Source organism: Equus przewalskii, chromosome 17 (assembly GCF_037783145.1).
Source record: "Equus przewalskii isolate Varuska chromosome 17, EquPr2, whole genome shotgun sequence".
Lineage (NCBI taxonomy): Eukaryota > Metazoa > Chordata > Mammalia > Perissodactyla > Equidae > Equus > Equus przewalskii.
Genome location: NC_091847.1, coordinates 14,284,785 through 14,310,928, shown reverse-complemented (window position 1 = coordinate 14,310,928; position 26,144 = coordinate 14,284,785). Strand labels below are relative to the sequence as shown.

The following is a 26,144-nucleotide window of genomic DNA, read 5'->3' as shown; positions in this document are numbered from 1 at the left end:
TGTGTGACCTCCCTGGTACTTGAAATACTGATGACATAGCTTGCAGCATCACAGCAACATGCAGCCCCCACAGTATTATAACTGACAGTTGAGTGGTGTGGTTCCCTGACAGGAAAATGATCCAGACAGTGGCAGTGAGAGCACCAAATCTTAATCACTAGACCACCAGAGCTGGATCTTGAAAATATACTAGTATTTAAATAATTTGAAATTTCTTACATTTTTGGTATAGAAGAAATCTCTAAGAAAATCTAATTTTCCAAATTTATATTATAGAGGATGACATTTATTTACAAGATTTTGGTTTGATGTACCTGAAATCACACATAGAATCCACAGTCCAAAGCAAGAAACAGAAAATTAAATGGTTATAATAGAATATGATAATTTTCTGGTAGAAGTAGACACAGTTCAAAAAAGAGGAAATCAGTGGAAAGACATTTCAGGAAGAAGGAATGTGAGTGTACAAACATAAGAAAGCATGAAAATATTTACACTTGCAAGATAAAACTTGTTCAACATGGCTGGAACAAAACATTTAACAAAACATTTTTCAAGGAAAAAGCTATAAGGGCAGGCTGAAGGGAGATCGTGAAAGTTTTCTGTTTCATTCTAAGAATTTGAATTTAACAATAAAGTATCAACAATAAACCATTAACAATTAAAAGAAAATGCTTATGCTGACCATGGAATAACTGGAAATAGATGTGGCCTCTTGCCAAAAAGAAAGAAAGAAAGAGAAAAGAAAGAAAAAGAAAAAAAAAGAAAACCAGATAAAATATATGAAACAACAATTTTCAAACATGGGACAACAGTCAGAATAGGTCTCTGATCTCTGAAAGAAGGGAAACAAGTGAGATTAATGATGTAATTGCTCTTTCTGTCTGGTTTCATTGTCTGAATTCTAGTGCAAGGAAGAACAATCCAAAGACAGTATAATGGTATCTCAGAGTCATAACGGAGATAGAAATTAGAGTTGAGAAAAGTGGAAACGTTTGGAATATTGAGAAGGTGGACAGACATCGAAGAGGAAGAAGAGACATGGAAAAAGAATCCTACAAGTCTGCATAGGGCTTCAAAGGATCATGTTGAGTCTGTTGCTGAAAATAATTAGCTGGACATGCACAGGAAGACACTCTGAGCCTGGGAAAAGCCAGAGCTCACACAGTGCTGGGATATGATAAAGTTCCACCCAGGTAGAATAGTGGAATATTTAGGAGAATTCCCAGAACTGTCATGCCTTAATAGTAGAGCTAAACTAGCCATACAGTGAAGGTCACTCAAACTCACACTAAATAAGATATTTTAATAAGCTTTGAATTGATTAAGCTGACCTGCAAATACCTTCAACATCTGCCAGAGCAAAGTCCAACAATTTTTAAAAGAACAAAACAAAATTCATAAGTCAACAATGTAAATATCACAATGGTCAGAATCCAATAAAACCTTGCTGGCTACGTGAAAAATAACTAGAAAATATGACTCACAAATAGGAAAAAAAGCCAATGAATAGAGACAAACTCAGAAATGACAGATTTCTGAGTGATAGAAACCACTGACAAATACAATAAATCAATGGTTATAAACATGCTAAAAATATCAAGAAAAATGAATATAGTGAGAAAATAAATAGAATATGTTTTTAAGAGGAACTTCATGAACTTAAAATATCTGAAATTAAAACTTTACTGGAAAATACTAAAAGAAAATTAGACACTGCAGAAGGAAAGATCAGTGAACTTGAAAAATTATCAATAGAAACTTGTAGACACAGAGAGAAAAAGAATGAAAGAAATGAACAGAGCCTAAGTTAATTTAAAATTAAAAAAATTAGAATTTAAAAACATAATTAGAAAATATTTTGAGCCAAATGAAAATGAAAACATGACTAATCCAGATTTGAGGATACCTAACATTGTGATCAGAAAGAAATTTATCGCTCAAATTCTTACTTCATTCAAACTTTAAAATCAGTCATCTAGTCTTTCACTTTAAGCTAGAAAAAGAAGAGCAAATTAACATAAAGTACATTGAAGGAAGGAAATAATAAAGATAAGAATAGAAATAAATTATATAGAACGTGGACTAGCAGTGGAGAAAATATAAAAACCAAGAGATTTTTACTTGAAAAGATCAATGAAACTGATAAAATTCTAGATAGAGGCATAAAACAAAAAGTTCATTATCATTACCATTTTCGTTAACGGAATAGATGATGTTAATAACAGATCCTTCAGACATTAGATTGATAACAATAGAATATTATAAGCAACTTTAGGACAGCAAATTTGTTATCTGAGATGAAATGGGTAAATTCCTTAAAAGGCATAAATTGCTAAACTTTCAAACAGGAAGAAATACAATATATACATATCTTGTTATCTACTTAAAATTTCAATTCACAATTAACATTCTTCCCACAGAGAAAATTCCAGTTCCAGTTAGCTTCACTGGTGCATTCTGTGAAATATTTAAGATATTAATGCCAAGCTTACATAAACTCTCAGAATATATAAGGCCAACAGTAACCAGCTTCCGAATCTAACACAGACATCACAAGGACAAAAAAAAAATCAAATTTTTTAATGAATATAGTTGCAAAATTCCTTAACTAGATACTATCAAGTAAAATCCAACAATTTATAAAAGGATAGTATATTATGACTATGTGGAGTTTCCCTGAGGAATCCATGTTTCCTATAATATTCAACAATGAGATCAATGAAGTTCACTGTATTATACTGTCCACTCGAAGAATTTAGGAGAAAACATTTAATAACTTTGAAAAACAATAATAATAATCATAACTCAGCAAGAATAGAAAGGAAATTTCTCAATTTAATGAACAATATGTACAAAAGTACTACAACTGACATCATACTTAATGTTGAAAGACTGAGTGCTTTTCCTTCAAGATTGAGAAAAAGTGAAGAATGTCTACTCTTAACCCCGTTATGTAATGTTATATTAGAGGAGTTAACCAGTGAAATGAGGCAAAAAAAGAAATATAAGTAGAAAAACTGTCTTTATTAGCAGAAGGTATACTTGTAAACAAAATAGAAAACAAACAAAAATATGGAATCCACACACACTCACAAAACTATTAGAAATAATGAATGAATTTATCATGGGTACAGATACAGGCTGATATACAATAATGTACTATTTTGTAAACTACAGTGTGATGCAAAATTTAAAAGTCGTTCAAAATGCTATTTAAAATAACATAGAAATCGGGGCTGGCCCCGTGGCCGAGTGGTTAAGTTCGCGTGCTCCGCTGCAGGCGGCCCAGTGTTTCGTTGGTTCGAATCCTGGGCGCGGACATGGCACTGCTCATCAAACCACGCTGAGGCAGCGTCCCACATGCCACAACTAGAAGGACCCACAACGAAGAATATACAACTATGTACTGGGGGGCTTTGGGGAGAAAAAGGAAAAAAAATAAAATCTTTAAAAAAAATAACATAGAAATCTTACAATATCCAATAACAAATCTAATAAAAATATGAAAGTCCCCTAATAAAAGAAAACATTGCTGGAAGAAATTAAAGACTCAGATATATATACACACATATATATTTATGGATTAGAAGGCTCACTATTTTTAGTATGTAAAATCTGCCCAATAACCTATAGATTTAGTATATCAATCAAAATTCCAGCAAGTTACTGATGCTTCCTTCATGTTTTTTCAATTCTTTCTCTTTTTGTGTGTTTCATTTTTCATGCTATCTATTGCTATATTGTCACATTCATTAATCTTTTCTTCTGCACTGCCTAATGTGCTATTGATCTCATGCAGTATATTTTTTCTTAGATCTTATTCCAGATTCTGTATCTCAGATTTTACAGTTTTTATTTTTAGAATTTTAGCTTATCTTTTTGTTAAATTTATTTCATATTTCTCCTTAATATGCTTATACTTTTTTTACCTTAATGAACACATGGGCCATAATTATAATAATCTTTGTTTAAATGTCATTGTCTATCCATTATAGCATCTGTGTCACTTCCGGGTTATTTCTATTGATTAAATTTTGTACTCATCATGGGCAATATTTTCCTGATTTTTTGAAAATCTGGTAATTTTTTATTAGAAACCAAGCATTGTGAATTTCATCTCATTGGGTGCTACATAGTCTTAAGCAGAGTAGTAACGTGATAAGGTTTGCATTTGGAAAATGTAAATGTTAATTCCAAGTATAGGGGCAACTGGAGAAAATGTCACTGGAATAAGGAAACTCAGTTAGAAAACTCTTGTAGTAATTCAGGAGAGAAATTATGAGAGTTTAATCAGTGCCCAGCACAGTGCCTGCTGAATAATAACAGCTGGATAATTATTTGTTGTGTTGCATTGATTCATGATCAACACATAACAGTTATTTACACTACCCTTTTTGATTTACAGAATATTTTATATTGGAAAGCAATTCTATGCTGAAGGAAGCTATCCTGAAGAAGAAGATAGTAAAGTCAGAAATTAAAATGCTTCATATTGACGACTATGGTAAAGTTTTGTGCATGCTATGTTATTTAAGAACAACTTTCTCTGCATCTTATAGTTTTATGTGTAAATGACTCTCCATCTTTAATATTTTGCTCTTTCTTTAAAAGAACTTCCTTTACAGTTGTCCTTTCCCAAAGATTTTACGGACCGAAACCAGTATGCTCTTCTGTTAATAATGTAAGTATTTTATTTGTTTTTGAAATAAAGGAATCTAAAGATTTCATACTTTCTCTTATGCCTCACATGACAGCATTCTGATTAAAAAAAGAACACAAGAAGTCTTATGTGTATAGTTAACGGGGGCAGCTGTACGAGTTCTTTAAGGATACCACCACTAAATATTATGGAGGGATATGTAATTTTTTGTACTTGTGCCCCAAATAGAACTGCATGTTATTACTGGGAATAATGACACATGTAGTTTGGTTTGTGGATGTCTGCTTTTATTTTCCCCATAAATGATATTGGTTTATAATTTTATTTCTTTGGGATGTATTTGTCATATCAAAGATATGCTATATTCATAAAACTAATTTTTCTATTGTGTTAAGAACACTTGGGGCCAGTCCCGTGGCCAAGTGGCTAAGTTCACGTGCTCCACTTTGGAGGCCCAGGGTTCGCTGGTTTGGATGCTGGGCATAGACCTACACATTGCTCCTCAAGCCATGCTGTGGCGGCATCCCACATAGAAGAACCAGAATGACTTACAACTAGGATACACAGCTATGTACTGGGGCTTTGGGGAGAAAAAAAAAGGGGGAAGATTGGCAGTAGAGGGTACCTCAGGGCCAATCTTAAAAAAAAAAAGAACACAATATGAGATCTACCTCTTAATAATTTTTAAATACGCAATATTGTATCATTAACGATAGGCATAGTGTTGCACAGCAGAACAAGCAGAACTTATTCATCTTGTATGACTGGAACTTCATGCTCATTGAATAGCAACTCCTCATTTCCTTCTCCCCCTCAGCCCCTGGCAATCACCATTCTACTCTCTGCTTCTATGAGTTTGACTATTTTAGATGCCTCATATAAGTGGAATATGTCCTCCTGTGACTGGTTTATTTCACTCAGCATAATACCGTTTAGGTACATCTATGTTGCCACATGTAAGCTCTGTGCTCTTTTTCAGTTGTTTATGCAACAATGAGGAAACATTTACCTCCATTGCTGAAACAATTGGTTATATTTATATCAGTTTTCCTTCCTGGATTCATGACCAGCAGGAAACAGTTCCAATGCTCAGAAAACCTGACTCTTCAGTTTTTCCACCTTGGAATTGACTTTAGGATTGAATTCGTTCATACTATGAGACTGTATTGTGACTATATAGCATTGGGCATAGAGACCCCTAACATCTAGTGGTTAACTAACTTGATGTTGATGTAACATTGTACTCCTGAGAGTTATTAGTTATTTTCCCTATTAAGAACCCAGCTAGCATATCGCTATGACAGTGCTTAGCATTGTCTAGAATTATATCAGAGCCTTAGTAGGAACAGTAGAAATTAAAATAGCATAACTTGTTGTGACTACTGAATGTGAAGGATAAGTATTTAGTCTGTGGAATCAAACTGCCTGGTTTCAAATTCCAGTTTTGTCATTACTAGCTATGTGTCCTTGACCAAGTTGCTTAACCTCTTCTAAGGCTCAGTTTCCTCAAATATAAAACGAACATTACAATACAGCCTAGGTTTTAAGGCTGCTTTTTAGGTTAAATGAAATACAACATATAAAGTGCCCAGCATGTAAGATTCTTAGGCTTAATGCGGTTATAATCCATTCTTTTATATGTAGATTACATTAACTTTATTTAGATATTTTAATGTATAGAAGCAACTTGTTACTTTAAGTTAAATAATACAGAAAATATAATATTATTTCCCCTTACTCCAGTGTTTATTCCTAACTCCAACGCATTGACCTCACTTAGTTTCTCATGCCCAGACCTTTCTCTTTTGTCCCTAATACCCAGAAGGCCCTGAAAGGTCTTGGTGTCTTCCTGAGGAAGTTCTTATTTGCTATTTCTTAACTCCTTGTTTTGCATGTGTGTGTGTGTGTGTGTGTGTGTGTGGCTTGAAATGCTTTTATTGTTATTATTTTTTATTGCAGTACATTGGTTTATAACATTATATACATTTCAAGTGTACATCACTATATTTCGATTCCCATGTAGATTACATCATGTTCACCACCCAAGACTAATTACTGTCCATCACCACACAAACGTGCCTAATCACCCCGTTTGTCCTCCTCCCTTCCCCTCTGGTAACCACCAATCCAATCTCTGTTGCTATGTGATTATTTGTTGTTGTTTTTATCTTCTACTTATCTGTGAAATCATATAATATTTTATTTTCTCCCTCTGATTTATTTCACTTAGCGTAACACCCTCAAGTTCCATCCATTTTGTCGCAATTGGCTGGATTTCATCGTTTCTTATGGCTGAGTAGTAATCCATTGTGCATAAACCACATTTTCTTCATTCATTCATCCCTTGATGGGCACCTAGGTTGCTTCCAAGTTTTGGCTATTGCATATAATGCTGCAATGAACATAGGGGCACATGTATCTTTATGCATTTGTGTTTTCATGTTCTTCAGATAAATACTCAGCAGTGGAATAGCTGGATCATATGGTAGATCTATTCTTAATTTTTGAGGAATCTCCATACTGTGTTCCATAGTGGCTGCACCAGTTTGCATTCCCACCAGCAGTGTGTGAGAGTTCCCTTCTTTCCACATCTTCTCCAACACTTGTTGATTCCTATCTTGTTAAGTATGGCATTCTGACAGGAGTCAAGTGATATCTCATTGTAGTTTTGATTTGCATTTTCCTGGTAGTTAATGGTGTTAAACATCATTTCATGTGCCTATTGGCCATCTGTATATCTTCTTTCAAGAAATGTCTGTTCAGATCTTCTGCCCATTTTTAAATTGTGTTGATAGGTTTTTTGTTGTTCAGATATATGAGTTCTTTTTATATTTTGGATATTAACCCCTTATCAGATATATGGTTTGCAAATATCTTCTCCCAATGGTTAAGTTGTCTTTTCATTTTGTTGATGGTCTCCTTTGCTGTGTAGAAGCATTTGAGTTTGATTTAGTCCCGTTTGTTTATGTTTTCTATTGTTTCCCTTGCCTGGTCAGACATGGTACTTGAAAATATGCCACTAAGACCAATGTCAAAAAGCATACTGCATATGTTTTCTTCTAGAAGTTGCGTGGTTTCAGGTCTTACATTCAAGTCTTTAATTCATTTTGAGTTAACCTTTGTGTATTGTGTAAAATAATGGTCTAGTTTCATTCTTTTGTATGTGGATGTCCAGTTTTCCTAACACCACTTATTGAAGAGACTTTCCTTTCTCCATTGTATATTCTTGGTTCCCATGTCAAAAATTAGCTGTCCATAGATGAGTGGGTTTATTTCTTGGATTTTGATTCTGCTCCATTGATCTTTGTGTCTGTTTTTGTGCCAGTACAATGCTTTTTCAATTACTATAGCTTTGTAATATATTTTGAAATCAAGGAGTGTTATACCTCCAGCTTTGTTCTTTTTTCCCAGAATTCCTTTGGCTATTCAGGGTCTTTTGTTGTTCCATACAAATTTTAAGATTCTTTGTTCTATTTCTGTGAAAAATGTTGTTGAAACTTTGGTGGGGATTACGTTGAATCTGTAGACTGCTTTTGGAAGTATAGACATTTTAACTATGTTAATTCTTCCAATACAAGAGCATGAAATATCTTTCCACTTCTTTGTGTCTTCTTCAATTTCTTTCAACAATGTTTTATACTTTTCAGAGTATACATCTTTCACCTCTTTGGAAGTTTATTCCCAGGTATTTTAATCTTTTTGTTCCAATTGTAAATGGGATTGTATTCGTAATTTCTCTTTCTACTACTTTGTTGTTAGTGTATAAAAATGCAACTGATTTTTGTATGTTGGTTTTGCATACTGCAACTTGACTGTATGCATTTATTATTTCTAAAAGTTTTTTGGTGGATTCTTTAGGATTTTCTATATATAAAATCATGTCATTGGCAAATAGTGACAGTTTCACTTCTTCCTTTCCAATTTGGATCCTTTTCATTTCTTTTTCTTGCCTGATTGCTCTGGTTAGGACTTCCAATGCTATGTTAAATAAGAGTGGTGAAAGTGGGCATCCTTGTCTGTCTTGGCTCCTTGTTTTGTCTTTTCTCTTTCACCTAGTTGCCTTCAATTCCGATTTGAACTATATACGAGATTTATTGAGGCAAATATTTAAGGCCTTTGGATGAGACAAAAAAGGAAAAATATTTTCAACCTCATTTTCTGTCTCAGGCATATCACCATTTAGGAAAAAGGATTGTTCTTTTTATTCAGTGAAAAATAATGTTTCTCAGGGAAAGGAACCCTGCTAGGCATGCTTCCTAGAAGCAAAACTCACTACTTATGTAGAGGGATGTGTAGACAGTTATTCTCACGTGCTTACCCACTGGCTTCAGAGCAGCGTCACACTTTGTGGGAAAAAGTAGACAAGAGTTACAGATTCTCTCTGTAACCACAAGTCAGAGAAGCCAACTGGGTCATCTTGACATCAGATTTGTGCTTTGTTCTGGGGGATTTTTATTTCATAAAAGGAATGTAAGGACTGGCACAAGCCTCAGTTTCTCTCGTTTTCAAGGGAAAATCAGGTCTTTCAGAGGCAGGAGAGTAGAGTAAAGATACGGGCTTAGGAGTCAGGTAGGCCTAAGTTCAAATCTCAGCTCAAAGATTTACGAATGCATTGCTTAGTTTTTCTAAGCTTCAGTTTCCTTGTAAATAACTTGGAGGTAATACCATGTGATAATTTATATAATTATGTCAGCATCGTGCTCGGTAGAGCATAAACACTTGCACTTAGGGTTTAATAAATTGTGACCTAATCGTAATTATTACTAGTAGGAGTAGTATTTTTTAACATTTAAAATTATCTGTATAAATAACTAATTTACCATCTATAAAATTATTTAATAGGTATTCATTACTAAAGCAGATAAAATAATTCAATCAAACCCATAGAATTTACTTTGCTACTTTTTTGGTTAATGGAGGGAAGAATGAAAATGAGTATTTTTTCATTAGTTTTTATATGCTGATTATATTCAGTATTAATTTACTTTGTCTAAGCTTTGTTTTCAGAGGTAAATTTTCAGAAGTTTTGCAGAATATGGCTTACAAAACCAAATGGGAATTTTTCTTTTTTGATTTTAGATTTATAAAATGACCTGTTGTTTTCAGCTGCATGATCATCCCTAAAATATTTATGATTGGAAACTCATATGAGTCAGAATGGCTTACGTATAAATTGTTTTTTGTGTCTTTTTAGATTGCTTCTAATTTAAAGGCATTTTTTTTCTTAAGATTAAACCCCGTTTTCAGTAACAAGTGAAACTTATCCCCTCTCTAAAAAAGAAAATAATGCTAATTAATTTCTTTTTCCTAACTGGGAAATTAGGCAATGAGAGATAATATGCAAAGTGACTATTTTTTAAGTGAGGCTTAGAGATGATTTAGCAATTTGGGCGTGACTACTTTATTGCTGTTCTGTGCAGCGTATCTAGTACCCGACAGACTGTGAGTCATTTCTTCACCTGTGCAGACAGGTTTACATCCAGGAAATTCTGTGGTGAATGCAGGAGTTGGAGACAGCCTCCAGCAAATACCTGAGTAGCTCGAAGGAAAGTCGACCTTGAAGAAAATAGCTCTGGCAATTCGGAATCCGCTTTCTGCTAAATCTTTATTGTGGAACCTCAGAAGAAACAGTCTCTGAGGAGTTGTCCATGGACATATTTTCTGAAACCCAAAACTAATTCCATGACATTGAAAGTATGAGTCAATCAATGGCAATGGGATATTTTACTGTAATAGAAAATCTAAAAAGCATTGTCACTACAAATGTGTCTCAGTGGCCTCGAGTTACTGTGGTCTCTATGGGGTCATGGATCTCTTTTCCCTTCCTGTTCCTCCTATTCTCCTTCCAGATGCCTAATTCTCTTTCTCCTTAACATTATAGGGAGTCCTTAAGAATCCAGGAATCCATACTTATCTTTATACCTATGCTATATACATCTATATCCATTTCAGCATTTATCACCTTGAATAGTTGTTTTTTATATTATTCTTATTTTCTACTCATGTCTATGTAGTTGAATACAATACACATTTACCATGTTGTTTTTATGTGCAAGAAGCTGTGCTGATGGATGTGGGGAGCTAAAAGGATTACAACATCTTGAAATCTGTAATCATTTTTTAGATTTGTTAAGTGTATCTCCACAATGCCTAGAGCACATTGAGAAACCTTATGAAACCTTCCTGACTAACCTATAATTCTTTTAGTAGTGCAAGACTGAAGATTATATGGTAGATAGCCTACACTTATATGTCTTTATTTGCTAAACAAATAAATACGAACCTAATTGTCTAGACCTTGGTAGGAAGCCATCCAGACATATGTACTGTTACTAGAGATAAAAGATTTTTGTTTGTTTGTTTGCTGTATCTGTAAAGAGCACTATTGTCGGGCTGGGGAGTTTTGTTCAGTGCCAGGGAATCATCATCTTTTCCTATCTTCTACTGTTTCATGTTCAATTTATCCATGACACACTTGATAATGGTCTAACTCAGGGAGATAGTGACTCTTCAACAAATTACATTGATTTCCAGAATGCAACACTTTCTATCATGCCCCTATGACTTTGTTCCTTCTCCTTGAATTCATCTTCCTTGGAATTCTAATGAATTCATGGTTGTCCATCAAGTCTTGTCTTCCTGAAGCTTTCTTTCACCTTTCTTATTCGTCCATCTATATCTTATTACAATCCCAAATCCACGCTTCCTCCTACAGCTACAACTTTCTGTGCAAAGGTTCTCAATATACCTTGAACCATATCAATGATATTGTCACTTTTCAACTTTACCCTAATTTTTTTTTTTTTTGAGGAAGATTATCCCTGAGCTAACTACTGCCAATCCTCCTCTTTTTGCTGAGGAAGACTGGCCCTGAGCTAAATCCATGCCCATCTTCTTCTACTTTATATGTGGGACGCCTACCACAGCATGGCTTTTGCCAAGGGGTGCCTGCACCAGGGATCTGAACCGGTGAACCCCAGGCCACCGAGAAGTGGAACGTGGAAATGTAACTGCTACGCCACCAGGCCGGCCCCACCTTTACCCTAATTTTTGTGAGGATGTTTTTACACGCTATTTAGGGAATTTCTGATTTCCACTAGAATTTGGACCAATGTTTCTGAAGGCAAGTACACAGTCTAGAAGTGAGTATTTATAGAAATAATTTATAGAATGGCTTATGAAATATTTCAGCATCTTAAGACAGTAGAAATGTTTAAAAAATATTTATTTTATGCATTCCATATATTAAACAGTTTATTTGTGCCTAATTTATTTGTGTGTTCCTCATAGCAACCAACGTTTGCAAAAGGTCGCTCTACAAATATGTGTTGAATGAATAAGTGAATGATGTCCAGAAATCAGATGAACATGGTTGCTATTCTAACTGGAGAGCATTGTTCATTTTTATCTAGATGTTTTCATCATACAATCAAGGTTATGCAAGTCAAAGCCCCACAACTTGGTCATCTTATGAAAATGAGTTGTTTGCCAGCTCTTTTCTGTATTTTCTGTATAATTATTCTGTTAAATAGCAGGATATGGGACTGGCTCCGTGGCCGAGTGGTTAAGTTCTCGCGCTCCTCCTTCAGCAGCCCAGGGTTTCAAGGGTTTGGATCCTGGGTGTGTACCTGGCAACGCTCATCAGGCCACATTGGGGCGCCATCCATCCACAAGTGGGAGGACTCAGAACTAAAAATATACAACTGTGTACTGGGGGGATTGGGGGAGAAAAAGCAGGAGGGGAAATAAAAAAAAGAAGATTGCAACAGTTGTTAGCTCAGGCGCCAATCTTTAAAAGAAAAAAATAGCAGGATATAATTAACAGATACATTCATGCTGAGTGAAATTATCCAGCTGCTCATCTATAACAGTCAAGATAATATCATCATTTTTTTTTCATACATGCACGTTCCTTTCAACAAACAATATGGATATTGTTTAAACTTGTGAATAGCATCATGCTCATGGGACCATAGTGTCTTGCCTTGATCTTTGAATCAATGGGGCTATCCAAGAGCCCACACTATCCTTCTCCAAGCCCCATACCAGGCAGACGTCATAACTGAATGAGTCAATTCTAATCTACCACCCTGCTCTCTACTTACACTTCCTTTTCTTAGTTTATTGCTCTGTTCTCTCTCTTTTACTTGCTTTTTCACTCTGCCACTAGGGTGGAGCTTTGTGAGATTCATATCTGAAAATGTGGCTGTCCTGGTTAAAATCCTCTCATTATTTTTTCTCCAATTGATGGAAGAGTCACATTCCCCAGCACGGCATACAAAAGGTGTCATCTGTTTTCTACTTATCTCTCCATCTTCATCTGACTCCACCTACCCCTAAAGAAAGACTCAGTGCTCTAGAGAATTTCAAAAACTGCTTTATTCTGGGAAGTATCAGCTTCTCAGTCACTTCTCTGTGTCTCTTTACACAGTCTTCCGTATCTTTATTTTCCTTTTCCAACTGGAAAAGCTCTATTAATACTTCAAGATGTATTTTCACACAATTCTATGCACAATTCTGTGATAACATGTAACCACGCTGAATTACAATATTTCCTCTGCTGTCTCTTCTAGTAAACTGTGAACTCCTTGTCCATAGGAACTCCTTTGGTATTGTTGTGACTTAACACAGTAACTGGAGCATTATTTGTGTTCTTTAAATGTTGATAGAATGAATGAATACATGAATAAGCAAGCCAGGAAAGCAATCAGCCCTGAGTTAGTCATCAGGAATGACTTAAGCCAAGATGGGTAAAGAGAGAAATAAACGATTTGAGAGTTTATAATGTATTTAAATTCAGCCTTTTGGATGAGTCAATTTCTCTGCATTTTACTTTCCTACTTAGAAAAAGTGAGGCAAGATTCTCATTTCTCTTACAGTCTTTCTGGATAATGCTAAATAGTGATTGATTTTCATGCTCTCTCTTCACTGTTTCTCTTTTACATTTGATTATTGAGTTTATCTTCTTAAAATAATATGATCTAATAATAACTACCACTTATTGAGTGTTTATTGTATAAAGGGCATCATGTTAAGGATGTATAGATACCATCTTTAATCCCTACAGAAACCGTTGCCCTCATTTTTACACAAGGAAACTATGAGTAAAACATGTCATGTTTATTACTTCTAAGATCATGAGCAAGGCACAATTAGGATTTGAACTCATTTTATTTATCTACTTTTTATGTCAAAAAGCTCTGCTCTTACCATTACCCAACACTGTCTGCCTACCTAGCCTATTGCATAATTATTATTGGCAAATTATCAAAAATGCTGACCAAGATAAATAGGGACTTCTCCATACCCAAATTTTTATGACCTTTTGTTTTTCCTACTAAACAACTTACAATAACTTCTAGAATGTAACATTTTCATCTTGTACCATGTTAATGCTTTGTTGTAAAATGATTATAGAAATCATGAGTAAGTTCATTGGTATTCCATATAGGAGATCAAATTCTCAGTCCAGACTATTGCTGACTGCTCTGGTTAGAACTTCCAATAAAATTTCAAATTCTAATCAAAATATTCACTTCATGAGAAGTCTTTACACTCTTCATTTATTCTGTGGATTCGTAGACTTTTGAGCAGGTCAGAATATCAGAAGTAAGTTTATTTTGTTTCCCAAGAGTAAATACACATATGTTCCAAAACTTCTTTAACATTATTTAATCCTCCATTTGTTCATGCCAAATATCTATTTCTTACAGAAATAAAACATGTACTGTCTGATATGGACAAGAAAGAGAGCTAGTACTTGTCTCAAAGAGTGATGATTATTGCTCTGCCATTTGATGAGGGTCGAAGCTTAAATTTTAAGTTTCTGATTTTTCTTGCGTTTGTTCATCTTCCTCATTTCCAGTGGATGGCAAATGTGCCCACACTGTAATATGTGAGAAATGATTAAGAAGAGAAAAGACAGAGGCATTTAATCTAGGTAATGGAAGGGGAGAAGGTGATCATTGCTTTTCATATTTTTCTTGAACAAATTACACTTTGTTCTTCACAAACTTTAGATATTGATTCTCGCACACCAACGTGAATTTCTTAGTACTATTTGAAAGTATTCAAATTCAAGTTCGATGAATTGAGAAAGTGTCACAGGAAAAAATTTCTGAATTTACAACAAATATGTACGTAATGCATACAGTATGATATTCTCTTTGATGATTCTTTTAAATTGACAGATTTATGCAGATATAGTATAGAAATCTATAAAATCACTTCTATGACTTACATATTTATACTATTTTAGCTCTTTTCCTCTGTTAATACAGGTCTCAGATATGAATGGTTTCATATGAATGATATTGATTGATTATTAGTACCCATTTAAAACATACAAGTGTACTCTATATTGCAAGCTTTTCATAAGAAATAGTTCCTAATTTGCTCTTTTAGGTTTTGATGATCATATATTGGGTCATAAAAGTAAGAGTTTACTTGTACTTAAGTCATTCCTTTTTTTCCTGTTTTAATGATTTATTTTTTTTCTAAAATCCATGATAGAGGAGAATATTAACTGTGTTACTAGTTTAACATGTCTCTGAAAGTTTAAACTAAAGATACTAAGATATGGTGTTAACTCCACAAGTTAAAGGAGAACATCAATGACGTTATGTTGTTTCAGGATTCTCTTTTATCTTCTTCCCTTTACCTTGTATATAAAAGAAATATTTTATGAAACCTGTAAGGCTATGTAGCATGTAGACAAAATAAGAAGAGTTAAGGGATGTAAATGATGATGAGAAGCTAGGCCAGAAGTACAGGCTTTTCTCTTATAACATCATACATATATTCCAGAGAAACAAGTATTGTGTAAAGTCACACACTGAGAATTCTGACGTATCTAGGAGAAATGAGATGGGGAAGAAACTCAAAACTAACTTTAAACAAAACCACAATTCAAACAATAATATTCCTATTAAAATACAAGTAGGGTTAAATCTTAACATTTTATCTATAATTAGTCAGTCCTTTTCAGCCTTGAAAGGGGCATTTGTGCTTCCTCTTTAAGGGCATTCTCTTGTAGCTATTTTTATCATACCATTTTTATCAAAATTATAAACCTGATCTAGGTGTAGCCTTCTTCATTATTTCACTGTTCTACTCTAGTCCATGCCTTTGCAGCCTTCATAATCAGAACTCTCAGTTGTCACTAAAAAGCCTAAGATAGAGGGACCCAATGATTTTGGAAGCTACTAAACCAGGCATAACTTGTGCTAAGCAAGGTGCTTCTGCTGATTTTCAGCTTTTTTCTTGTGGTCTTAATATAGTGCTAAGTCTTTAATTTTGAGAATGTCTATCCCTATTACCATACATTGTCTTGGAAAAAACTGTGCAAGAACTACCATGATGTCTGTATTGATGTCATTTCCCTCTTAAGCCATCATACATGAACTATATCATGCCAAATGAACACATGTTGAACAGAACATGCCACATCTTTGAGAAATAAAAGTGTAAAAATTTATATATATATATTTACATATATATATCTTAATGTATAAGGATAGTCTTGAAAAAATTTATCAACACAACATGCAGTTTACAAGACACTTCATATACATTATTTTAATTTTTTCTCACAGTCTCAGAGCTACAACAGGGCAGATACTGTAATCAGAAGTGGTAGGTAAAATACCACCTGTCAGATATCTACTGAGAGGTGAAAACTTAGCAGAAAGGTACATTTTTAGGCTTGTATTACTTTTACCTAAAAAATTCTAGGGTGGCTGGCCCGGTGGTGCAATGCTTAAGTTCTCATGCTCCGCTTTGGCGGCCGGGGATTTGTGGGCTCAGATCTTGGATATGAACCCACGCATCACTTGTCAAGCCATGCTGTGGCAGGCGTCCCGCATATAAAGTAGAGGAAGATGGGTACGGATGTTAGCTCAGGGCCAGTCTTCCTCAGCAAAAAGAGAGGATGGGCAGCAGATGTTAGCTCAGGGCTAATCTTCCTCAAAAAAAAAAAACAGAAAAATTCTAGGGATAAAGTCATTCAAAAGATATGATGTAAATTCAAGAGAAGACTCAGAGTTAGAACTTGGTAAAAAAATAAAATAGACTTTCAAAACCTTAAATTCTTAATCCTATTCTGGCTAAGAATCCCAATCTCCTTTTGCTTTGAGGATGTAATTGCTTATATGGCAAAGATATTAAATGAATATTTTGTTGAGATTAACCTTATAATTGTATTCTCTCAAAGACCTAGGTTATTTATCCATCTATGGTATACAGTTGCTTTGCTTCTCAGGGTCTCAGTTTACTAAACTGTAAAATGGTTCTGCTGATAATACTTATTGTTAGCACTATACTTATTATTCCTATTTAATTGACACAACAAAGTAAGCTAAGTTTAAAATTTCCGTGTTTATATAGCCACATTTTCCAGATGATTAATTGACTTCTAGAGTCCAGCTAAAGATTCTATCGTTAGAAAAAAAGTATTGTTCAAACACCATGCATTATTGAAAGTGGATAATTCCCTCCCTAGGATGAAATGCAGATTCAAAGTTTGTATATAATTAGCTTCCATTCTGATAATATAAACCCGTTGCAATTCTTGATATATATCCCATGTACCATCGCATGCTTCAATGTTATACTCACAACATTCCCATGCTGAATTGTACTAGAGAAATACGATAAATATGGGAAAATGTGAGATTCTTGTGAAGATTGTCGTCAGTTTCCTTTTTTTAAGGTACACATACTTTGTTCCATTTTATCTAGAAATACTCCCATATTCTTTAAGCCAAGATGTAGGATATTTTCCATTATAATATCTATTACAATTTTCATTATATCCATACAATATAATATCCATTACAGACATCCGTTATGTGTAGGTAATGCAATATAATATCCACTGTAGTATCTAAAGCAGACCTGCTATATAAGAGATTAACAGAACAATTATATACAAATAAAACATGAGGTACATTCTCCTGTTGTTGGTCTGTTTATATAATGTGCTAAATTTTCTTTCGACTGTGACTGATTTAGGTGTGACCCTCTCTAAAGGGAAGGGAATGCATCAAATGTTATTCTAGCTCTGTGATGATATAACCTTTCCCAGGAACTGAAAATAAAGATCACTAAGCCTCTTTCACTTTCTCCTTCCTCATCAACTCTGTTAGAAATTATCCCAAATGGAAATTGGCCAACGGATTAGAATTAATGTGGTAAGACTTTGGCAGCAGAGATGATTAGGAGATTGGAGCTTCCTCCCATTTTATTACACAATTTCTGTCTGTGAGATATCCCTGAGGCCCTTTTCTTTTACTTCTCTTCCCATGTTTTCATGTACTGTCTAAGATGTTTATCCCGAGGTTAATTTTGTGTGGATAATACTAACAGTCGATTTTTCAATTTTATAGCTGGCTCATTAATATCCATGCTGTTCAGTATTTCAACCTGTGTTCTGATGAGCTTTTCATCTCTTGATTTCCTATGACAATATAAATAACTTGATTTAAAGAAGTGGATTCTGCTTTTCTTCATTGCTCTAATGATAGTTATTATGCATTTTTGTATCACGCTACGGAGACAATCTCTGGCTTCTATTCAAAGAAACCAAAGAGCAAAATAGGATTTAATTCCTTTCAAGACAAGGAAGAGTGGCTTTAGTAGACAGTAATTGACCGTGATATTAAGAAGGCTATCCTATTATGAAGAAAAGGAAGACAAGGGGAGAAGGGAGAAGAGCAATAGAGGAAAGATACAAAAAAAAATTCAGTTTTATTGCAAAATATCCTCCCCAATTCAGAGATCCAAATTCTGATCAAGAAAGAAAACATTGAATTTATTGTCTGAGCAGCTTTTTGAGTGTAAAGAAAATTTATTGAAAAAAATGTCTCAAAACAAAAAAGACCCAATTTCTATGTCATACATTCTATAATCCAGAAAGGTATATCAAGGTAAGATTTTCTTGATTTTATGATGCCAAAAGAAAGATGTATCTGTAGAAGCAGGAGAAGAGAGAACTTAAACATACAATTGCACTCAAGTGCACAAACACACCTAACTATGTGTGGAAAGAAATCAAGTACACGCACACAAAAACTAATACATACATATGCACAACTTTTCATTCTGGGTTAACTGAGAGACCCCCCCACTGAAAAGTAGAACATTTTTATTGCAAGTGAATTTTCCTTCCTTCAGACTAAGCCAAATAGGAAAACTTGACTGTTAGTATATAAAGGCTCAGGAATTATCAACGCAGAGTTGCCTAGGGTTGCCAAATTTGGGAGCTCGATTTCTATGAGGAGGAATGGAAGATGAAAAGGTCAAGTCCCATAGCATTGACCAGAACTAGGTTGATAATATTAACATCTACCAAGAACCAAAAACTTTGCTAAACAATTTATATATATTATCTCACTTAATCCTTGCCATAACTCTACTAGGTATGCACTGTTATTATCATCCTCCACACCAAAGATAAGCAAACTTAGGCATAGGGAAGGCAAGTGACTTGTCTAAAGCCTCTAGAACTGGGCTCAACTCTGTTTGATTTTATCAACCTATCACTTATACCCTTTCTTCAATGACGCTCTCACACCCCTATAAAGTTCAGGTCATTAATGCAGACAGTTATTCTAAAAGATTTTAATGGACAAGACCTATGAATACAATTATATGAACACAAGTGATGGACAGTAATAAAATTTGAGAATTTGATTGATAAGTCTAATTTTCTATGTATTATGATGTAGACCTCATCATAATCTCTACCAGAAACATAGGCTTAGGAACTATATGATAGGGTCTGGATAGAGGCACAAATAATATTAACCATATCCAACACTTACCTAGTTACAACTCAGAAGAAAAGTAATTCAGCCAAAAATCATATTGTAAACAAACTATGGATCAGAAATTTGCAAATTATATTTATAATATTCTTAATGGAAGAAGATGAGGATATGGACAAGAAACAGTTCTCTGACAGAAAAAATAATATTTCTCATATGATGTAGTAAATATATAGAAAACATTCTGCCATTCTGCATGTAAGATAATCAATCCATGAGAAGAAATCAAAGGATAATACAATGAAAAATAGAGAAAAGGAATTTGCCCAATTAGCCAATGTACGTATCTGTATGTATATACCTCTTGAAAGAGGGCAAACTTTATTAGAGTTTAAATGTACATATATGTTACAACAAAATCATCCCTTACTGAAACTTTCTACAAAGTAAATTGCAGATTCAGGCAAGACAAACATTGTTTAAAACTACTGTCCTATGTCCAACTCAAATTCTATTTTGAAGTGAATTCTTTCCTAAAAAACAAAATCAGAAGCATCAAAAACTGATTTTCTGTAAGAATTTAGGGTGATGTGGCTCTTTGCAGCATCAGTTTCTTTTCCCTTGTCTTGCTTTCCATTCTGTTCTTCACCATTCCTTTCACACTTTTTTTTTCAGTTTATTATATCTAAAAGAAAATTGCAAAACCTTGTTCTCAATAGTCCTAGCGCTCTTCCAGCACTCATGCAGCTAAAGTTGGTGTATTCTAGAACAAGAAAGAGCAAAGAACTGAGATGACTGTAACCAATTCTTTCTATGTCCCCTCCTTCCACAGATATTCAGCTGTCAGTATGGTAGCTTTTAAATTCTACCATATAGGGAAAAAAAAATCTGCTACACAATAGATTAGGCATGGACAGTGCTCTCAGAAAATATTTTCCTTCTAACTATGGTAACCAAAATTTTACTGGTAAGGAAAAGGGCTTTTAAAAATGTACAGTGTGGGGCCAGCCTGGCAGTGTAGTGGTTAAGTTCACGTGATCCACTTCAGCATCCTGGGGTTCACAGGTTTGGATCCTGGGTGTCGACCTACATGCTGTACATCAGGCCATCCTGTGGCAGCGCCCCACATACAAAAAATATAGGAAGACTGGCATGGATGTTACCTCAGGGACAATTTTCCTCAAACAAAAGGAGGAAGACTGGCAACAGATGTTAGCTCAGGGCCAATCTTCCTCACACACACACACAAAGTATGTACATGATCTTAACTAGTTATAAAATACTATTTAATAATGAAAACAGTAAATGAAGGTAAAAAGAGCATGGAATTGCTCAAAGTAACTCAGCATATCAGTAACAAAATCAGGACCCAAAATTGTGTTCTCTGAACATGAATTCAACCCTCTTTTCATGAAATTAAATAACACTTTGTGAATCTGATCAAACGTGAAGTCTGAATGAATCTCTTCACTTTAACTCAGTTTTGGTATAGCGATGTTTTCTTATGTCATAAAAAGCTGGTTTGTTCTGTCATTTTAAAGATCTATTGGACATGGTGCATTATGCTCATCTCTTTCTCTATTTTACTATGTGCTCATATCCTGAACTCTCCATTCATATGGACACCTTCAGTGCTAAGGGTATTGAAACACATGAGGATTCTTCCTCAAAGACCTTAACTTCTAAGAAAAGCTTACAGTCTTAGGTTGATTTCACCGTCTGTGTTAGGAAATAGGCAAAATTCATATTGCTGAATTTTTCACTGCTTAGGATAGATTGAATTGATCTTTTTGCCACAACTTTCAATAAAATTGTGTGTCCCCATTCTCAACCTCGAAACACCTTTTGTCTATGGATCCCCAGAGATTTCTGAGACAGGCAGAGTAAAGCAAAATAGTGTAGAAAAAAAGATAAGGAAGACACTCAGAAAACAAAAAGGAACCAAATGAATTGGAGCTCACAAATTCTGCATAGTCTGTATACATACAAGTTATGCAGCCCATTTATTATATGGTGTATGATTTGGTCTATGGTACATTCTTTGTTATCCTTTCTACCAGCAAATGTCTTGTTAGTCCTGCTCCACCTAATAAGTAGTATTTTCTTTCCTCTGTTTGAAGAAAAAAATCTAATATTTTCTGCTCCACAGTTTGTGAAGAATCTCCTCCTTCTTCCTTCAAGTGTGTGGCTTGTCCCTTATAATAGCAATGCTTACCATCATAATCCACATTCTTTTATAACTCTTCTTGAAATACGTATGCTTGTATTACACGCCAAAAAAGAAGGAACAAAACACTCAACTAAACAAAAAAGTGTTTTAAATTAATTGGCTGATAGTGTACTGATATTTTGTGTTCTAACATTGAAATCTTGTAAAGACAAGGTTGATGTTGTTACCACATACAAACATAGTTTCCTACCTGCCACACAAGAAGGGCCAAATAAAAACTAGAACAGCAGGCTTATGGCAAGGAAAGGGATTTGATTTCACATGATATTAGCCGGAAGACGAGAGTGAGCCTTCAAATTTGTCTTGTTTTGTCTCATCTCCCCAAAAGAGTGAGGCAAGAGGTTTTAAAGGTTTGTGAGGAATGTGGCTGCTTGTAGAGAGGTGGGGGAGTCAGTGGCCCTGCTGGTTGGAGCTTTCCCACCAGCCTGCTTTCCATCTTTGGAGGCTGTTTGCAGGGAGGAGGAAGAGATGATAAGGAATCCAGGTGGGTGACCTTGGCCGTTTGTCTCCATGGTGGATAGTGGATTCTGGAGCCAGGGAGCCAGGGAGTAAGCAGGGAATGAGTGCTTTGGTTTTTAACCCCATATATTCTGGGTTTAGGGTAGGGAAACCCATGTCAGGGCTGGCATCAATGTTAAAAATGGCAATTTAGAGAGAAGAACAAAGAAGTGAAATTGTTATTTTTTCCCTGGATATTGCAAACATGAGTGAAGGGTTGAAGGCTTTTGTTTTGAAAAATCTTCAACCATTTAATTAATCTTAAGTTTGAGAATGTGCTGCTTTTTAAACTATATTTTAAAATAATTTATTTGCCTGTCATAAAATATATATGACTTATTTACATTTTGTCTAAAGTTCACTTAGCTGTGAACTCCAAAAATAGATGTGAACAATGCAATAGGTCATATGTAAATTGGAAAATTACATCTTCTTATTAACAAAACATTTTATAATATCACCTTCGGGCTGCTGCCAGCTTTTAAAGTTGCAAAGTTCTGCCTGAATAACTAACAACACTCTGATAATCACTCCAAAGCATCTGCTGATTGCACTTATTTTTCTTGTAAGGCTTTGAAATCATTGGTCCATCTAGAAAATGGAAGTGCCTCTGATATAATTGGTCACATGACATGGCATAATATCTTTATCCATAGATATTGTCCACTTTAATTTCTGCTCAACTGTCCAAAATCCTTTATATAGTTTCAATTTTGAACTCTAAGGAAATATGCTGAATATAAGCAAAAGTTGTTTCAAACAAAAAGAATAATAGCAATTTATTGTTTGCTGAATCTAGCAAGGGTTTTTTATTGCTTATTGTATTTCATAAAGTATTTTCAAGTACATTATGCCATTTAGTGGCTGCAAAGTCTTTGACGGAGACAAGACAGTATTTTACTATTATTAAAGATAAGGAAACTGAGTCTTAGTGTTCTAGTATTTTTGTCCATGTTCAGAGTGATGTTGGGACTCAAACTGTCATGTTTACACTCAGCTTAAATGTTGAAGCTAATCCTTGTAGCTCATCTTCTATGAATCATGTTTTGCTTTCTAATATTTGCAATAAATCCCCAAGCTTCAAAATAATGTTTCTATTTAAACTCAAGCCTTTTTAATGTCTTTCCAATTCAAACATCACCTGGGCCTGCTTTCTCAGAAAAGGTCTAGTTCAACAAGCATTTGCTGTGTCCTTTGTACACCAGAAACTGTGTTAGGCGTAATGATTCATGCTACTTCTCAAATGCTAGACAAGTTATATCAGTACCAACTGGAAACTGGAAAAAACCAGCAATTCCAGACTTCATTCTGAGCCAGGCAATTAGAATTCTAGGTTAGAGCATGTGGATGTGTCTAGTAACAACTCTCAATAATCTGATCAAGCGCTAAGTTTGCAAAAACTAAAATAAATTAAAAAATTAAATTAAAAAGAGCTAAGATTGCAAGCAGTGTGAAAGGACAAAGCAGATCTCGATCCGGATCACAGGTTCACCATTAAATGTGTAGTGTGGGGTCATGATTAAAATGCTTTCATAGCGCAATTTCTTTATTTACGATGTAGGAATAATAATAGATGTAATAAGCCATACAACAAACAACTTCCTCCCTAAAATGGTTAAATAAGTTTGGTAGTAAATAAGATGAAGGATCTTAATTGCTTTGACCACAGACAGCATTTGTGTTAGTTTACGAGGGCTGGCATAACACAATACCACAGATTGAGTATCTTAAACAACAGAAATTCATTTTTTCACAGATCTGGAGGCTCGAAGCCCAAGATCAAGGTGCCAGCAGGTTTGGTTTCTTCTGAGCCTTCTCTCCATAGCTTACACTTGCTACTTCTTCACAATGTCTTTCCTCTGCTGGCATACCCCTGGAGTCTACATGTGTGTCCTAATTTCCTCTTATTGTAAGGACATTAGTCAGACTGGATTAGAGCCCATGCTGAGGGCATAATTTCAACTTCATCACCACTATAGAGGTGCTATTTCCAAATATAGTCACATTCTGAAGTACTGGACATTTGAGATTCAACATATAAATTTTGAAGACACAATTCAGCCCATAACAGCATACAGTGGAATTTCAATTGTCTCAGATTTTGCCCTATTTCCTACTCCCTTTTACCTGACTCACCAGTCTCTCACAACCCCTGTGTCTTCTCAGTTCCACTTGCTGTCCTGAAGTCCGTTTCTTTAGCAAACCTGATAACCTAAAAGCTTGTTAATGAGGATGAATTTGTGTATTGATGCTTCTAGGTAACATATTTGCATAAGCAAGAAGGCAAGAGAGTTTGATTTCTTTACAGGAGAGTGAGTAGGGTCAAGATTTCTGGTGTAGCCCAAATAAAAATGGAGATCGTTTCTGAGAGTTAGACGTTTTGATGCTCTTCAAATCTATCACATGGACAGCTGCATGTTTGAACTATACCTAGATACCTAGATGTGGACCTGAATCTGTGTGATTTTATGAGTCGGCTTTTTTACCATTTCTATATTCTGGAAAATAAAATAATAAATACCATTGAAATCTGACATTTTAAAATTGTATCACCTTGTCCTTCTGCAGAGAATGTTTGTGCTTTATAATTTGTGTGTCCTTTACTTCTAGCTTTCAAATTTTTCAAACAGATGTGTTTCTGCTTCCTTTTCTTGCTATCAACTTTAGTGATGAAAAAGAATTTTTCCTCACTGTTTGCTTATATTCTCCTCAGCGAGAATTCCATCCCCCCAAAAAACAATTCAGGAAGTATTAATGCAGTTTTTCTTGTTGGGTCTGAAATTCTTTAGTGCTGTACACTTCTTGATAAATTATTATTAAGACTCCATAACTGATTCTGCTTTCTATCAGAACTTTTAGCCCTTGTGTGCCATCTGCAAGACATTTCTAAAACACGCTGTCTGGAAGAAATCCAATAAAAAGGAGCCTGTATGTCAACTTGACAGTTATTCTTTAGAAATGCCTATGGAAAATGCAGGCATTTTTCTTCATTTTTCCCTTTTGAAAAATGAGTTAAATTAATCTCTCATGCACAGTTTTAAACCTTGTTTCATAGTTTCACTTAATTCAGAGAAATTTTCCTTCAAAATTCTACAAAGGAAAATGGCATTTAAAGTTTCAAGTTGATCAAGAATTAATAGAAATTTTAATAGCTTACATAGGTCTTTTCCATAATTTTTATTAGCTAAGAAGTGTGAAAGTGAAAATTTCTACCAGTTTGTCAATGACTCTTGTTTTGGTTCAATGTCTTGATATTTGCAGGGATGAAGAACCAGGCGGCCAGCTGGTTACAGATAAATTCCATATTGACTGGGATTCAGTACTTGTCGACACAGATAACGTCATCCTAGCACGATTTGATGGTAGAGGAAGTGGATTCCAGGGCCTGAAAATTTTGCAGGAGATCCATCGAAGGTTAGGTTCAGTGGAAGTAAAGGACCAAATAGCAGCTGTGAAGTAAGTGGGAGCACATTTTCCTATTGTTTTTCCCATAATGACAGAAGTTAAGTATTTGATATATGATGCGGGATCGGTGAGCCGAGGAGTCGAAAGAAAGATTTCTTAGACTCTCAAGATCTGGCAGTAGTGCTCTTTTATTTAGAGAATAGTGTGGAATAGCATGGGGACAGGACCCACGGGCAGTCAGAGCTTCTGCTGCCGCCGCTTCTGCTGCCCCCGCTGGCATGGGGACAGGATCATGGGCAGGCAGAGCTGGTGCATGGGGACAGGACCCACGGGCGGTCAGAGCTCCTGCTGCTGCCCTGAGTTGAGGGTTAGGGCTAATTTTATAAGGCATGGGTACGTGACTTATTTTTACTGGAAAAAGAAAAGATGATGTAAAAAGTCATTAAATGATTTCAGTGCAGATGGGGTCTGGTTATTGTGCAGTCATATAACTTTAGATACGAATCTGGCCATATAGATCGGCATGTAGGTGAGGATGCCCTGGGCTTCTCTCCCTGGGGCAGTTCTAATTCATACCATAAAA

General features: G+C 35.0%; 1 protein-coding gene across 4 annotated transcripts in view; it reads left to right on the top strand.

Moving 5' to 3' along the window:
- Positions 1-26,144, top strand: part of DPP10 (dipeptidyl peptidase like 10) — a 1,232,656-nt gene that overhangs the window by 1,187,174 nt on the left and 19,338 nt on the right. For all 4 annotated transcript variants that reach the window (XM_070581203.1, XM_070581202.1, XM_070581204.1 and 1 more), the window contains 3 exons: positions 4,409-4,507; positions 4,615-4,684; positions 25,418-25,612. In XM_070581203.1, coding sequence (XP_070437304.1) covers positions 4,409-4,507; positions 4,615-4,684; positions 25,418-25,612 — 364 coding nt within the window. The remainder of the gene's footprint in view (positions 1-4,408; positions 4,508-4,614; positions 4,685-25,417; positions 25,613-26,144) is intronic.